Source organism: Colossoma macropomum, unplaced genomic scaffold, assembly GCF_904425465.1.
Source record: "Colossoma macropomum unplaced genomic scaffold, Colossoma_macropomum, whole genome shotgun sequence".
NCBI lineage: Eukaryota > Metazoa > Chordata > Actinopteri > Characiformes > Serrasalmidae > Colossoma > Colossoma macropomum.
In genome coordinates, this window is record NW_023494794.1 from 13,735,918 (window position 1) to 13,754,592 (window position 18,675).

The 18,675-nt window shown below is 36.4% G+C and overlaps 1 protein-coding gene across 1 annotated transcript in view; it reads right to left on the minus strand.

Moving 5' to 3' along the window:
* The window catches only part of LOC118815074 (platelet glycoprotein Ib alpha chain-like), a 19,974-nt gene extending 8,833 nt beyond the window's left edge, over nucleotides 1–11,141 (minus strand). The window contains exon 1 of the mRNA XM_036581007.1: nucleotides 10,644–11,141. Coding sequence (XP_036436900.1) covers nucleotides 10,644–10,670 — 27 coding nt within the window. The 5' untranslated portion in view covers nucleotides 10,671–11,141. The remainder of the gene's footprint in view (nucleotides 1–10,643) is intronic.
* Between the last annotated feature and the right edge of the window lie 7,534 nt (nucleotides 11,142–18,675).

The following is an 18,675-nucleotide window of genomic DNA, read 5'->3' on the forward strand; positions in this document are numbered from 1 at the left end:
CCATATAATAGTACAGAGACAGCACTAGTGAAAATTGTAAACAATTTTTTATTATTCTCTGTCCAAGGAAATGTGTCTTTATTAGTCCTCCTTGATCTTAGTGCGGCATTTGACATGATAGACCACTCTATACTACCAGATAGACTAGAAAACCTTGTAGGGGTAACAGGAATAGCTCTTTCCTGGTTCAGAACCTACCTCACTGATCACTATCAATTTGTTAATGTAAATGGTGAATCATCTGTCCTCACAAAAGTTAAGTATGGTGTTCCACAAGGCTCTGTTTTAAGGCCTATATTATTCACATTATATATGCTACCTCTGGGCACCATTATCAGTAAACATGGCATCAATTTCCACTGCTATGCCAATGACACACAGTTATATAGATCAAGCAAACTAGATGATAAAATTCAACTCGGCAAGATCAAGGACTATAAAAGACATAAAAGACTGGATGTCGAGTTACTTTCTTCTACTTAACTCAGATAAAACAGAGGTTCTGCTTCTTGGTCCAAAAGCTGCTAGAAACAAACTGTCTAATGTAACACTTAAACTTAATAGTTTCTCAGTTGCGTCAGGCTCATCTGTAAAAAAAAATCTTGGTGTCATGATATCCCGATCTGTCCTTTGATGCACATGTAACGAATATTACTAGAATAGCCTTCGTGCACCTCCGCAATATTACTAAATTAAGAAATGTGTTTTCTCTACAGGATGCAGAAAAGCTAGTTCATGCATTTATTACCTCAAGGCTAGATTACTATAATGCCCTGCTGTCTGGATGTTCCAGCTAAAGCCTTAACAAGTTTCAGTTAGTCCAGAATGCTGCAGCCAGAGTCCTCACAAGAACCAGAAAGTTTGACCATATCAGTCCAGTTTTATCAAACCTACACTGGTTGCCAGTTAAATTTCGCATTGATTACAAAATTCTTTTACTGACATATAAAGCTCTAAACGGACTCACCGCTCAGTACCTGAGTGAACTTCTCTCATACTATGAACCATCGCGCCTACTTAGATCACTTAATTACGCTTACTATTAGTACCTAGAATTAATAAAGTTACATCAGGGGGTGGAGCCTTCTCATACAAAGCCCCCCAACTTTGGAATAATCTTCCAGTCAGTGTTCGAGTCTCAGACACAGCCTCTGTCTTTAAGTCTAGGCTAACAACTTACTTGTTTAGTCAAGGCTTTGGTAATTAGTTTTCCCTGTTAGATAAAATGCGCAGATCTTGGGGTTCATGGACATAGAGTATTATGGTTAACTGGCAGTGTTGGTGCTGTCGTCCCGCTGCTCTCACGCGTTCACTCAGGACTGAACTGACCCTCCTGATGATAAACTAAAACTAATCTAATTAACCATTGCTCCGCCTGTTTTCCCTGTTTTGTAGTACAATACTAATGCTGTTTGCTATCCGGTGTTGACCAGAGGAGGATGGGTTCCCTTTTTGAGTCTTGTTTCCTCTCAAGGTTTCTTCCTCTTGCACTTAAGGAGTTTTTCCTTGCCACTGTCACCACTGGCTTACTCATGGGGGCTTGGACCTGGATTTTTCTGTAAAGCTGCTTTGTGACAACACCTGTTGTAAAAAGCGCTATATAAATAAACTGATTTGACTTGATTTGACTATTGTTTCACTTCTGTTTCAAATTTGAGAAAATCTGGAATGCATAAATTTACACTTACGAATATGAAATTTTGCCAAAAGAATGATCAAATTAATAATTTCGTATTCTTTAACTTTATTTTTTAGAATGACTGAAGCCAAACTGTCACGCTTCCCTTCGGCTCCCAAGCCGAACAGAACTCCAACTCCCATGATGCCTCTGACTCCCACGTGACTCCTAACCAGAGTCATGTGACTTACCCACGTTCCCAATCACCCGAATACTGATTGTTTGCACCTGTGTCCCAACCTATTTAGACGCACATGTTGTTCAGTTCTCTGCCGAGTTTTGTCTAGCCATCTAGCATTACGAAGCGTTCATTGTCTGTTTGATTTCTTGCGTTCTGACCTTTGCTTGTTTGTTACTCCGAGTTTTTGCCTCTCCCTTTTGTACTCTGTTTTGCCGGTTTTGGATTTTGCTTCTTTATTCGGCTACGTCTCTTGGTATGCCCCTCTGCTACTTCTGTTTTTTGCTGTTGCTGACCTGGACTGTTTTTCACTACCCCTTCGTGCCTAAGCCCTTTATTAAAAACGCTCATCTTAATCTGCGAGTGTCTGATTTCTGTCCAGTCATGACACAAACAACACATTAACCAAAGAGAGATTAGAGAGAACAGAAAGAAGTTGACATTGATATCCTTTTTAAATTTACCAAGAAATTGTTTAACTGAATAGCATCTATGTATAATTTTGTAAGAGACTTCCTTTATTTTATTGGTTAACAGGTATTTAGAAGGTAAAGTCCAAATATATTTCCAGTCAGGATTTTTTACAAGAGAATTCCAATATGTAATCGCATAAGGAATAGAAGTGACGTCTTTTTGGAAGTAGAAGAGAAACATATCTGACCAATAAAAATATTTTTGGGATTTAGAACTGGCTGGTGTGTGGGCCCCTTTTTAATTGCTTCTTTAAAGAGCATTATAATACCAGAAGAAATTGCATCCATAACCACTGCATATTCTTTAGGAATTATATATCTTATACTTGGATAAAAATTCTGTATAACTAAGCAATAATCCTCTTTTATTAAATAAATCTCTAACCAACAAAATATCATGTTCAAACCATTTTGTGCAAATTGATTGATTTTTATATAAAATTCATTTATTATTCAAAATAAAGTATGTATGTAGCAAAAAATTGTTTATATATGAGGGACCAAGCCAATAAAACCTGCTGATGGAAGTTATTTTATAATTATTTTAAGGGGATTTTTTTCAAATCTTATAATAACAAAGTAAAATGAAATGAAAAATAAAAGTTTGGAAAAAAAATATATAATGAGGTACGAAATTCCAAATAGACAAAGGGTTATTTAAGAACTGTTTAATCCAATTGACTTTAAAAGTGCTGTTAAGGGTGGTAAAATCAAGAAAATTTAGTCCTCCAGACTCATACGTGTTCATGATAACAGATTTTTTGATATAGTGAATTTTGTTTTTCCAGAAAAATTGAAAAGCATGCTATCAATTATTTTAGAGAACTGGTTGTTAACATGTAGTGGAGTGGCAACATAAATTAGTCTGGAAAGACCTTCCACTTTAGTTAAAAGAATTTTTTTCTTTTATTGATAGATCCCTCTGCAGCCAAAGATTTAGCCTTTTTTAGTTTTATCTATGATAGAGTTAAAATTTAGAGCACATCTAGAATGTCTGTCTTACGTGATTTTAAGTTACCACTTTTTTCATAGGTGTGTTACATATAAGAGTTGTCTTTAGTTGCAAGAAGTTCACATTTATTGAGGTTTTAAAAAAGTCCAGAGACTTTGGAAAATTCCTGTATGATCTCTACTGCTACAGGTACTTGAGTATCTTTTAGGAATAGGGTGGTGTCATCTGCTAACTGACTGATGATAATTTCCCTATTACCAATTGAGATCCCTTTTAAGGTATTTGTTTTAACATGGGCATTAAGAAGCTGAGTCCAAAAGTCCCGTAATTTAATTTAATTGAACAATTTTCATTTTTATGCATGGTTTTAACAGCTCTACAGAAAAAATTCACCAAATCCAAATTTCTTCAGTGAACAAAAAATAAAACTGTGCTCAATTGTGTCAAAAGCTTTGTGGAAATCCAGGAAAAGAATGAGGCTATCAGTGGGGCAAAGATATGAGTCTTATATTTCTTTAAAAAACCTGACTAAGCCTCATCAATGACGTGATCTAAAGCAGCTTTAATACTTTCTGAAAATATCAAAGCGAAAACTTTATAGTCATTATTTAAAAGACAAATTGGTCACCAGTTTTCAATTAATAAGTGGTCTTGAGGTTTAGGAATTAAGGTTATAAGACCTTGGGTCAAAGTAGGAGAGAGGGTCTCATTTTCAATACTTTCTGAGAAGACTTAGGAGGAAGGGTGCTAATTTTTCTGTAAATGCCTTGTAAAACTGAGGTGAGACCATCTGTACCCAGAGAGGGGAGTAGCTAAGTAGTGCGTTCTTTTTTGTAGCTAACTACTCTACAATTTTGCTACAGTCTTCAGGCAATCCGCGCAAAATGTAAACCATAGAATTCGGTCGTTGACTGGGCTAGTGCCGATTGTGCAATCTTGACTGAGCCGTAGAGAGTTCGAGCAAGCGGTCACGCGCTGGTCCAACGCTCAGGGGTCGGCAACCCAAATGTTAAGAAGAGCCATTTTGCCCTTTCAGTAAAAATGAAACCACCTGGGGAGCCACAAGATTAAATGTCTGTTTTACCATCATGGCTGTAAATATGTCTCAGTATGTGCTAATGTACTAGTACAGACTAAAAATATAATATAAATGAAAACACAGACTTACTTTGTTCTGCTTTAACCTTTAGGTCTAGCTGCTTTTCTCACATCTCAGTCAGGAAAATTTTTCGCGAAAGAGTTTCTTATAAAACGTCTCTCAACGTTCGACTTCTCATCATTCTTTCTCATTCACCAGCTTCTGTGAATTTTTCCGTTCCACCTTAAATGGTACCTGAGGTGACAGAATGTACTGCTGCGACATTTAAGGTGTAACCGCACAATTCAAGCGAGAAGCTGGCGAAAGAGAAGCTGACTTCAGCTTCGCGACTTACTGTTTGACAGTTGCAGATTAAACATATCAGGAAAGCAGCTGGAGAGCTTTTAAATGCAAATAAATCCATTTGTCTCCAAATTATCGATGTTCATCTTACATCTTTTTCTTTGTCGTTTTGTTAGCTACTAGCGAGGCGAGGCTGTCTGCGTTGCTGTGTCTGCGCATCATTCTTCAGCGATAAAGGTTGGTGAATTAGCAGAATTAGCGTTTAAGATCATTTAGTGTTAAAACTATGTTAGAACTGTGTGTTATAAACGATCAGCAGAGCTTTATTTTACAGCAATGGAGGATTATGTTATTTTACCTAAAAATCTAGTTCTGCTGTGGAGCCGCAACACACACGCAAAATATAATATATATATATATATATATATATATATATATATATATACAGACATTGACTGTAAATAAATACATATTTTTTTCTGTCTTTTTCAGGATAAGAGAATATATCTGTAAAATACAGGGCAATCACCTTTTTCAATAAATCTGCTGTAAAAATACAGTCAAAGTCTGTTATTTTAAATTAGAAGTGCTAATTTAGTAGTTATCATTGTAAAAACACTGTTATCAGTGTACAAATACAGACCAATAAAGTTGTTTTACATTTTTCTTGCCCTGTTTGCGGTTATTTAAAAATACAGAACATTGTTTTTTTTTTTGTTTGTTTTACAAATGTTTGCTGTAAATTAATAGTAATAAACACATTAGAAAACCTAATGGAAATTAATTTACAGAACTGTCCTATAAAATTACTTTCAATAAAGGGTAATAAAAATATGACAACTCCATTACCTATTGTAACGTAACAGTAATTTGTTGTTGTATAACAGCAAATGTATGGTAAATTAATTTACTTCCATATTATCAACTGGCATACAACATCAGACCAAAACAATCTACAATAAAGGATATTTTGAATGAGTTCAAACAATTGTCAAACCATTCGGTAATTCATTACACTTCTATTTAAAATAGGCAGTAAATTGTAATATTAACTCAAAGCTATATTACTGTCTTATATTTGGTAGAATTGAAGTTTTGAAACCACAAAAAATATGTTTAGTTGTGTGTGCTCATTGGACAAAATCGTGGTTATGATCTGTTCAGCCAATGAATGTTGAGAGTCCCTCGTTTGAATCTGAGCGCCAGCTGCTCCAGGAGAGCGTTCACACAGCATCATATCGGAAGATACAAGCTTGGCTGCCCCGAAGACCCTGATCACACCATGTTTAGCACCGAGGTAATGTCTTGATTTTATTTTCTCAAATACCTGCTGCTTTGCTGGGAGAGAAAACGGCTTACTTTGCATTTAGTTACTTTATTATGGATAGCAGTCTTAGTAGCAGTAAGCTAATAGTAGTAAGCTAAGTGATTTAGTGCAAGCTAATAGCAGGTTAAGCTAAGTTGACTAAGTGTACGGATTTAATGTTTTCAAAACAATACCACAGCTGAAGAGTTAACCCCAGAGTTGCCAGGGATCGCTGTTGCGTCACCAAATTGGGCTTGTTTGAAAACGGCAGTAGCGGCCAAATCGACTGATTACAGACAGAAAATGAATGGCCTAGGAGTGTTTGAATAGCTATAAACCTGAGGACAGAGAGCGCAGGCAGAGAGAGGTTCGTGGTTTTCCCGCCAAATCGGGCTTGTTTGAAAATGTAGTCACGAGTGACGTTTTGAAAGTCGTGTGGTGCGGCGGTGTTTTGGGCTCCTTTCAAAATGAACCGCGGCCGAGGAATCGCTGTATGAGTGTTTGAATAGCCGTAAACTTGAGGACACACAGGCAGGTACAGTACAGTATAGCTGAGAGAGAGAGAGAGAGAGAGAGATACGCAGTAAACGTTAGCTATAAAAGTAAATGCAAACAGAGAAATTTAAAAGTTTACTGATGTCTATCGGGAGTATTTGGACAAGATATAATATTTAGTGTTTTGTGAAATAATGACTGCAGTAAAGTACCTTAAATAAAGTACTGTGCATGAAGGATTGATTAGATAAGCTGGTGCTGAATCTCTGATGGCTGCCTCCTGTCTATATAGTGCACTATGTCAATTATGGAATTTAGGCTTCTTAGTGCTCTGAAGGTCCTGTAGTGAATTGTGTACACGTGGTTGAATCACCAGTATCTCTTTGTTAGACACAGTATGCAGTGTTTGAGTGCAAGAGCTATAGGTTAAGGCCTATGTTGTGCATTATGTAGGGAGTAGGGAGCCATGTGAGATTCAACCTAGGTATTGGGTGGTATTAGATGATAAAAATTACTGTTTTTTTGTGTGTTTGTATTTAATGTTTTTTTAATAATAACAAAATGTACTCCCCAGATTAATATATTTACGTATAATACATATTGAGAATTATGCATAGTATTGTATGCAATTTACAATTTCTTTTGCAGTCAAATACTTCAAATTTTGAGGCATTTTCAGCTTCTGGTGTGAAGGTTTTAAATACACATTGGGCTGGAGAGTTTTGCTGGACCTGGCAACCCTGGTTACACCTTTAACGAGTTTAGGTAAGTGCATCCGTTAAGTTCAGTTTAGGCAAACAATATCAAACGTTACTTAGTTTGTAGTGGTCATTGTGTTACTGAGCTTATTTAATGTGCTAAGTACACTAAAGTAACAGTAAATGTGAAAGATATTAGCTTTTGATAGAAGTTCAAAGAGCTACATGTAATTATTGTTATCAACCTGACTAGGGTAGTAATGAAAACCCAGTGAAAATGTGTGGGAACTCTACTTAAATAGCAATTACAATTTTAACTTGTTTTGTTTTTTCTGTTGGTTTTTTTTTTTTGGTCACTTCTGTCCTTTATATGTTAGAAAACCTCAGTTCAGTACTGCATCATGAACACATTTTGCTGTGTTCCCACATGTCTTCAGAAGATTCCTAAAGCGAAGGGATGTGACCAAGGTATGTTTTGTGGTTACGTTCACATAACATTTAGAAAATGAAATAATAATGCAGTATGAAGGCTGGAATGTTACTGTTTGTGCTACAGCTAGGCCTGAAAGATTAACTTTTAAAGCTTTTATATTGAAATCGCAAGAGCTACAATATTTATTATAGGAGATATATATTAACATGGTTTAAATGAAGTAATTAACAAATCATACAGAGCTTGTGAACTGCCTGTAGATGAGTTTGACCAAATACATGTGCTGTATATGTGATAACCACTAAATAGTGGTCTTGCTCATTCAGTGTGCAAGCGCCTCAAGCCAGAAAAAGTGGATATTCTGGTCATCTTGGCCAAATTAAGTGATATAAGATAGCTGCATTTAAATTGATGTTGCAAAAATCACAATTAGATATTTTCCACAAATCGTTCAGCCCGAGCTGCAGTTTGCACATACTATGCTTCAAGATTAGTTTTTTATTTTTGAGAAATTTGTCAAAAAGGCTATATCATCAAATTGCTGCTTATTATGCCTATCAGACAACAAACCAGAGTTACAATGACAGAGCAGAGTGGCAAATCAGTCATCCAAAGTCAGTCTGCATGCTGAATTGCTTAATAAGGGAAGAGGATGCATCAGGTTACAGGCTAAAACTGATAAATGTTTGATTTTGTTTTTTCACAGATGAAGCAGTGGCCACTGCTTTAATGGTAGCTAACAAGATCATTGAGAGATCCCAGTGTCCAAAGCCTGGAGTTATGGAACTGTCTTCCTTACGGATGCCTCCTAAGATGACTGTCATTTTTCACAGAGCTGATATTAAAACGTTTATGTAGTGACAGATAAGGGTGAGTGAATAGAGACTGAAGAAAACAAAAGTGCACAGAAATAATGAACAGTGACTATGAGATATTTGATGCAAGCATTGCATATAATTCCCAATCCATAAAATACAAACCCCATTTCCACAAAAGTTGGGACACTTTGTAAAATACAATAAATAACAGAAATCTGTAATTTGTTAATTCTTTTGAATATATATTAACTGAAATATATAAAGAAAAGTTTTCCAGTGTTTTCACTGACCAACTTATTTAAAATACATTTAGAATTGCCTGCAACACACTCAAAAAAAGTTGGGACGGAGGCATGTTTACCACTCTGTTACATTGTCTTTCCTTTTAATAACACTTTTTAATTGTTTGGCACATGAATATACTAATTGTTACAGTTTTGTAAATTGAATTTTTGCCCATTCATGCTTAGAACTTATTGAGTTCTGGCTCAACAGTCTGTGGTTGTTGTCTGATTCTCCTCTTCATGATGTGCCATATATTTTCAATAAGGAGACAGATCTGGACTGCAGGCAGGCCTGTAAAGCACATGCACTCTGTGCTACGAAGTCACGCTGTTGTAGCACATGCAGAATGAGGCCTGGCATTGTCTTGGTGAAATAGTCATGGACTGCCGGGGAATAGACATTATCTTGATGGCAGCATATGTCTCTTTAAAATCCCAATAAATATGTCAGCGGTACTTTCACACATATGCAGGTCACCCATGCCATGGGCACTGTGATGCCCCCATACCATGACAGATGTTGCCGCTTGCACCTTTCACTGACAAAAGTCTGGATGGTTCCTTTCATCTTTTGTATTGAGAACTCGACATCTATTTTTCCCCAAAACAAGCTGAAACATGGACTCATCTGACAACAGCACACATTTTCATTGTCTTTCAGACCATCTGAGATGAGCTTGGGCCAGAGAACTCACCAATGTTTCTTCATAGAATTGATGTACAGCTTTCTTCTTTACAATAGAGTTTTAAAGTTGCATTTCTTGATGTAGTTGCAGACTGTGTTGTCACAACGATTTTCCAAAGTACTCCCTCCCTTCCCATGCAGTGCCGTCTGAGGCCTTGAAGGTCACACACATTCAGCAGTGGTTTCTGGCCTTGCCCTACATGGATTGAGATATCTCCTGATTTCCTGAATCTTTTCAAAATATTATGTACAGTAAATTATGAAAGACACTAAATTCTTTGCAGTCTTGGGGTGAGCAATGTTCTTTTTGAACTGTTTGACAATTCTCTCACAAAAATCCTCTCTTTGCTTGATAAGACTGAGCCTTTGGTGGATGCTTCTTTTATATCCAATCATGATACCCTCACCTGTTACCAATTCACCAGCTTATTGTGGAATGTTTCAAAATGGAGTAACTTGAATATTCTATAATCTTTTCACTCGTTTGCCCCAGTCCCAACTTTTTTTGAGTGTGTTTCAGGCATCATCTTACTGTCATTGTTGAAAATGCCCCTAACAACTGTATGTAGGCCCCTAAGGACTGTAATAACTGTTTGGTTTGTATACTTTTTTGTTGATTTTTGTTAGGAAAAACCTGGAATGATTGACTTTGCCTTTACTTAGTCTAAATTTTTGTTGGATATCACACTTTTGGTTGTGTAAGTTTAATTGTTGGTTACACTTACACTCACTTTTTGGTGATGTTTTTGTATATTTGCCACATTTTCAACTGTATGATTCTTTCTGGCACATGATTAAATGCAGTGTCTTGTTCACACTTTCAATTGGGCTTGTTTGGTGTATCAGGTGGAGATACACAAACATTCTGACAATTGCACTTAAATTGCACCTAAAGGGGCTAAAAAGTAGTGCACTACTTTTCAAAAAGTAGCTAAAAAGTAGCCACTACATTTTTTGGAAAAATAGCTAAACTGTAGCTAGCTAATAATTTTGGGAAAGTAGCTACAAAGTAGCGAGCTACTAATTTTTCAGTAGCTATCCCAACCCTGAACGTGTAACGGTATTAACAACACATTTTATACTTTAAAACATGTTCAACTACAAGTCATTTTACAAACAATGTGATAATTCACTTACAGCGAGGAACAGGGCAAAATAACGGTACAAACACAAACAAGTTAAGCCTATCTAAGCCCCACAGAGCAGCATCAACTGTAGACGTCATGATGAGCAATGAGGGGAAATGGGGGGAATGAATTTACCGTAACACCGGTGCAACAGATTGACATATTCTAATTGCCTCCTGACGCACATCTTTGTTTTCTGATTCTGGTACTCCATAAAACCTCAGATTCCATCGCTGTGAATTGGCTTCAAGCTCTGTGATGCATTGTTCAGCCATGGTCAGTCTCTTTTCCTCGTTGGTAACCCGCTTATCTATGTCCAAGACTTTCTCCTTGTCATGGATCTCAGAACAGGCAAAGTCCAGTGTTTTCTTTAGACCGGTCTAGAAACCGAGCATTGTGTAACTGGAACTTTGCACTGTACCACATGTGGCCTCTACCACCAAATAAAATACAGACTACGCCACTCCCTAGTTATGAAGGGCAGGAGAACCCTGTTTAACAGTACTTTTCCCAGCACAGGTTCACTTAAACATACATAGATCACACAATTGATGTGTTAATAGCATAAGTTTATTAAAGAAAGGTCACATAAAAGAAGTCACTTGTACATGTATAAATATCCCCTTAAAAACACACACACACACACACACACACATACACTGGGTAGCGCTGTCGCCTCACAGCAAGAAAGGCCTGGGTTCGATTCCCGGCCGGGTGACCAGGGTCCTTTCTGTGTGGAGTTTGCCTGTTCTCCCCGTGTCTGCGTGGGTTTCCTCCGGGTACTCCGGTTTCCTCCCACAGTCCAAAAACATGCAGTCAGGCCAATTAGACGTGCTAAAATTGCCCCTAGGTGTGAATGTGTATGTCTGTCTGTCTGTCTGTCTGCCCTGCGATGGACTGGCGACCTGTCCAGGGTGTATCCTGCCTTCCGCCCAATGACAGCTGGGATAGGCTCCAGCACCCCACCGCGACCCAGAAGGATAAGCGGTTTAGATGATGTATGTATGTATGTATACACACTAAGATTTCTGCCTCCTATTATGCTAATAAAATGTCAAAAGCTAAAAAAATACCGGTGGTGTCCTACGGATAGGTACAACCGCACACTGCCCAATATACAGAAAACCACAGCACTCAATACACCCCTAAGTTTGAAAATACACACCCTAAACACACACATACATACATACATACACACATACATACACACACACACACATATACATACATACATTATATATATATATATATATATATATATATATATATATATATATATATATATATATATATATATATACACACACACACACACACATACACACACCTCAACCTTCAGAATAAGTTATGGTACACACCCAAATCACACAGATAAAACTAGGTGGAGCTAGCTGAGCTGCCGATTCCCAAACACCACCGTTCAAATTAAAAAGACCAAGAAACAAAAGGTTCTAAGCCCTAATAAGGGGATACTTAGTACTTGCCAATATAAAAAAATAAAATTACATTCAATTCCACATAAAAAATAGATTTCAACTGTCAATCAGAACTTGACATTTAAAGAAGGTACTGCACTGTGCCCACTTGGCTAAAATGTAAACTCTAATGGCCCCAGGATATTGCACATTCCTCCATTAACAATACAAATGACTAATAACAATAAGAAATATTGGAAACCAACACTTCATTTGAAATAAAACAAAATCCAGAAGGGAAAATAAAACCCATAAAATAGATTAGTCTCCAAACTGGTACCAATTTAAGTAAATAGAACCTTAGGTCATTACTGTATTAAGAAAAACACCAAAAAAGCCATATAAAAGAAAAAATAAAAAGGTGGGAAAAAGGAGACAAAAGGTAGTTTCAATATGTATACACACATATAAATGCTGCAACAGCCTAAACCTCCAGTAAAGTTAAGCTGGAAACCCTATTAGCACCCATAGCCTTGTAGCCTTAGCCCCAGTGATTCTTACAAGCACTGTGTGAAATAGGCACACACATAACCTCTTTGTAGGTTATATCAGTAACTGTGACTGCTGACACCCTTTGGAAGCTCTCCTTCAGGTCACCAGCCTCCACAATTAACTAAACATAATAAATATCCCACAGTAAGAAGCGCTAGCCTGTAGCATTTGGGACTAGAACAAATGCTAAGCCATTTCATTGTATATAAAACACATTAAAACCCCCAACGGCATTGCTTAGCTTTAACAATTGAAAATAGCTACCTGTATCTTTCTGACTGTTTAAGCAGGGCAAACCACCAAGACTTCTTTCAGCTACAGAATCAATGAAAACAACCCTTTAAGCTTCTACACAGAGAAACTACCACAGTGCACATATCAATAAACCTGCTAAAATAATCACCGTTTCCAGTGCGTACACACGAATAAAAGTCGGAACCTCCAAGCTACAGTGGCGTTCTAAGCACGTTGTTTGAACAATGCCGGTTACGGTAAATTCAGTTCCCCCTGTTCCCCCCTCATTGCGCATGTCGAAATCATGACGTCTTCAGTCGACGCTCTTCTGCGGGGCTTAGATAGGCTTAATTCGTTTGTTTTTGTACCGTTATTTCGTCCTATTCCTCGCGGTAAGCGAATTATCGCGTTGTTTGTAAAATGACTTGTAGTTAAACACGTTTTAAAGTATAAAATGTGTTGTTAGCAGATGTTTTAATGCTCAAACACTACGTGGGCTATCTTGCTAATGCTAGCTTTGGCTCCGTTTTCAACTACTCCGAGTAACAGAAGTGAGATTTATTGCGCCATTTCTGATTTAATTACCGTACATGCAGACACATTTTGTTGTTCAGACTTCAGTGATTTTAAGGTGTATTTATGTCCCATATCCTCATCAGTCTCGCTAAGTTATGTAAATAGATTTGAAACATTTGTTGCTGAAATAAATAAACTGCATTAAGCTACACAGCACAGTAATTAGTCTGTGTTAGTATTGTTAGACTACGTATCTCAGTGCACCTAGGAAGTTGGTTTCCCTGTAGTTTTTGAGGCTGAAGTCTTACTGTTATGGTACTAATGTGACTTGTCTTTACAGTAACTTTTATTCATATTTTATAATCTTTAGAACTGAGAATATAGAGAATATAGTGGATTTAAAGTACAGCAATGATGCTGATAATCTATTTCTGTGCATGATCATTTCACTCAGTAACTTTTATTCATATTATACCACCATTACACTGAGAATACAGAGGGAACATCTTTAACCAGAGCCTGAGAAAAGTGGTTTCCCCTTGTATATCACAGCTGGAGTGAATTTAAAGTAGAAGAATGATGCTAATAATCTATTTCTGTGCATGATCATTTCACTCAGTAGCTTTTATTCATATTATACAAACTTTACACAACAACACAATTATTACTCAGTACTTTTATGACCTGTTGTAATATAAGGAAATGATAGGATTATCATAGTACCTTTATGCCCCGTTGAAGTGTAGGGAAAGGAAAACATTTACCAGGAACACTGATCAAATCCCAGTTGTTTACTTCCATTAAACATGGTAACATAGTAACAGATAACATAGCTGTATCAAGAAACATTACAGTGTAGTACACCTGCATGTAGTAATCATTCAATTTGAGAAAAATGGTAAAACATATAATGTATCTTTTTTTTCATTTAATTAACAACAGTTTAAAATTTTTGACCCATTGTAGTTACTGGGAGGACAGAAAAAGCATAGAAAGCATTATGGTATATTGAACTGATCCTATTTTTATCCCTCCTTTTTTTAGGGGCACTAGGTAAATCTGTTCTACCGTTTAGTCTGTATAAAACAATGTTAATGGAAGAAGCAGTTGGAATAAAATAAAAATAAAAACAAATTAATATAATAGTGCATTAAATCTTTAATAGCTGTAATCGACTAGTACACTGAGAATGCTGTTCCATCTGTATTCTCAGTGTAAAGTAGGTATAATATGAATAAAAGTTACTGAGTGAAATGATCATGCACAGATATAGATTATCAGCATCATTGCTGTACATTAAATCCACTCCAGCTGTAATATACAAGGGGAAACCACTTTTCTAAGGCCCTGGTTAAAGATGTTCCCCCTGTATTCTCAGTGTAAAGGTGGTATAATATGAATAAAAGTTACTGAGTGAAATGATCGTGCACAGAAATAGATTATCAGCATCACTGCTGTACTGTAAATCCACTCCAGCTGTAATATACAAGGGGGAACCACTTTTCTCAGGCTCTGGTTAAAGATGTTCCCCCTGTATTCTCAGTTCTAAAGATTATAAAATATGAATAAAAGTTACTGAGCGAAATGATTATGCACAGATATAGATTATCAGCATCATTGTTGTACATTAAATCCACTCCAGCTGTAATATACAAGGGGAAACCACTTTTCTAAGGCCCTGGTTAAAGATGTTCCCCCTGTATTCTCAGTTCTAAAGATTATAAAATATGAATAAAAGTTACTGAGTGAAATGATCATGCACAGAAATAGATTATCAGCATCATTGTTGTACATTAAATCCACTCCAGCTGTAATATACAAGGGGAAACCACTTTTTTCAGGCTCTGGTTAAAGATGTTCCCCCTGTATTCTCAGTTCTAAAGATTATAAAATATGAATAAAAGTTACTGTAAAGACAAGTCACATTAGTACCATAACAGTAAGACTTCAGCCTCAAAAACTACAGGGAAACCAACTTCCTAGGTGCACTGAGATACGTAGTCTAACAATACTAACACAGACTAATTACTGTGCTGTGTAGCTTAATGCAGTTTATTTATTTCAGCAACAATGTTTCAAATCTATTTACATAACTTAGCGAGACTGATGAGGATATGGGACATAAATACACCTTAAAATCACTGAAGTCTGAACAACAAAATGTGTCTGCATGTACGGTAATTAAATCAGAAATGGCGCAATAAATCTCACTTCTGTTACTCGGAGTAGTTGAAAACGGAGCCAAAGCTAGCATTAGCAAGATAGCCCACGTAGTGTTTGAGCATTAAAATATCTGCTAACAACACATTTTATACTTTAAAACGTGTTTAACTACAAGTCATTTTACAAACAACATGATAATTCGCTTACCGCGAGGAATAGGACGAAATAACGGTACAAAAACAAATTATCAGCATCATAACGGTACAAAAACAAATTATCAGCATCATTGTTGTACATTAAATCCACTCCAGCTGTAATATACAAGGGGAAACCACTTTTTTCAGGCTCTGGTTAAAGATGTTCCCCCTGTATTCTCAGTTCTAAAGATTATAAAATATGAATAAAAGTTACTGTAAAGACAAGTCACATTAGTACCATAACAGTAAGACTTCAGCCTCAAAAACTACAGGGAAACCAACTTCCTAGGTGCACTGAGATACGTAGTCTAACAATACTAACACAGACTAATTACTGTGCTGTGTAGCTTAATGCAGTTTATTTATTTCAGCAACAAATGTTTCAAATCTATTTACATAACTTAGCGAGACTGATGAGGATATGGGACATAAATACACCTTAAAATCACTGAAGTCTGAACAACAAAATGTGTCTGCATGTACGGTAATTAAATCAGAAATGGCGCAATAAATCTCACTTCTGTTACTCGGAGTAGTTGAAAACGGAGCCAAAGCTAGCATTAGCAAGATAGCCCACGTAGTGTTTGAGCATTAAAATATCTGCTAACAACACATTTTATACTTTAAAACGTGTTTAACTACAAGTCATTTTACAAACAACATGATAATTCGCTTACCGCGAGGAATAGGACGAAATAACGGTACAAAAACAAACGAATTAAGCCTATCTAAGCCCCGCAGAAGAACTAAAATTTCTAGTAACAGAGAATGATACTTAACGAGATGTAGTGCTTAAGCTCGTATTTTCACCATCAAAAGACCAAGTTTGGTAAAGAGCATTCAGTATAAGTTGCTCGCTCACAACGCCATCTTGCTGCCTCCTCAAGATACACATATCTAGATGCAGCGTTGGGTTCAGCCAGGCGCGTCAACGGCGCCGCCTTTTTGGGACGGAAAAAAAACTGCTGGACTCCATTCAATACCATTACAGAGCGGCAGTTTAAGAAAGATACTGTCCAATAGTATACCATCTCAAGAATATTGCACTCAGAGAGCGGGATAGGATTATAAGAGAGGGAACGCAGTGATCCACGCTCCTTTATATGTAGATATGGCGTGTGGTTGGTGATGCACAAAGAACTGCGTATGTGATTGTTTTCCCTCCAGTTTTATATTAAGCTTCTTTCGTTTAATAGTCTATTCAGGGGATCCTAGCTTTATGTAGTAGTTATTTATTTACAATGATTGTTAATGGTTTAGCTAGTGTCCCAGTAAACATTTGGCCGGTGAAACAACGTTGAAATCACGTATCTGACTGCCGTTTAAACTACGCTTTATTAAGGTTCAAAATGAAAGTTGAAAAGACGTCTAAACTTAGCCGTTGAAAAAAACGACCTCAACGTCATATTAAAGACGTCATTTTAAGGCCGTTGATTTAACGTTGAAATCACGTACATAACTGCTGTTTAATTTACGTTTTCTTATGGTTGAAAATGAAAGTTGAAAAGACGTCCAAGCTTAACTGCTTAACTTAAAAAGACGACCAAAAAAGTCACAGTAAAAACGTAATTTTAAGGTGTTCTAAGGCCTTGGAAAAAATGTTAAATAATTAAATAAACTGAAATATACTACCAGAGTCACCTAGCAGACATGGGTCTGGGTTTAAAGGCATTGAAAATTAATCCAAAATTAATTTCCTCTAGTACACTCTCAAAAAACATAGCACTTTACCATAAATCCTATGTAGAACCATTTCATGCTTAATGCACTGTACAATAGTAGAACCTTTTTGGTGCTATATAGAATCATTTTTTCTATATAGAACCATATACAACACATTATCTGTCAATGTGAATTTCATTTGTGGAACATAAAACTGGACCATGAACTTCGTCAGGACTATGACAAAGATCCTATTCAATTCAGAAAGAATTTTCACCTTTGAACCATAAGCTGTGTCAGTACTGTATAAGATTTTCAACGTTTTAATGTAAAAGAAATCAAGGTAATTATTTAACAAGACAAAATCTTGTTCATTTTAGTTTCTGAGAAGTCAAATAAGAAAAGAAAAAACAAAAACAAAGTTAAAAGCTCTGCAGGGGGCATGCTTGAGGTGATTGGCCAAGGCAGCATCCATCTCATGAGCTGTGGCTTTGTTGTTCCACTTCAGAACTGCAGCTGATATAAAATACAAACAAGACTGTTACAATTAATGTACACACAAAGCATTAAAATCCACTAGCAAAAACAGACGGATCTGTGGAAGGTGACAGCCATTCTAACATCATATTTATTACTTATTTCATCTTACTTATCAATTAATAATCACAATGCCACAAGGCCTTTGACAGCTTTTAATTCACATATATTTAAACCTTTCAAATCTGAAATATGTTCCCATATAATATAAATAATATTTTCCTGTCTGAAATGTAGCCAATAATGAGTCATCTGATAATTACAAATCTATTTTTTAGTTATTTTTAAGTGTTTATTTCAGTGGGCTTCTAAACAACTGTGAAGGAGTGCTAACGTGATATGTTCTTTTAAATGCAAAAGGCTTGAGCTTGTCTCTAATTTTATATACTGTCTCTAATTTTATATATTCTCCTAAGACCCATGAGATTTCTAAACTGTATACTAGACTGCTGGGAACTGAAAGGCCTCTCTCTTATTTTGGTCAGTGTTTATTTGTTAAAGGAATAAACCAAGAACAAACTGGGTAGTAAATAGTACAGAATGCAGCTATACAACATAGGAAGCATCACAGAAAAGCTCAGTATTATTATCTGATTTTTTTTAAATGCCTTACAAATTCCAATATCAAATTTGACTGAAATGACTACAATTAATGATTCTGCTTCTTTAGTTTAGTACTGGCATTATGTGTAATGTTGCTCAAACATTAGAAGACAATATTAACCCAGATGTTTTTCCATAAATACACTCGTAAAACTTTTCTCAACCCTCTCAAACTGCATCTAGGTCTCCATTAAAGTCAGTAGACTTGTCAGTGTAGTGTAGGACACAGAATGACTTACTTTTGACTATAGAAATGAACAAAACTTCACCACTACGGACATTTCAGGC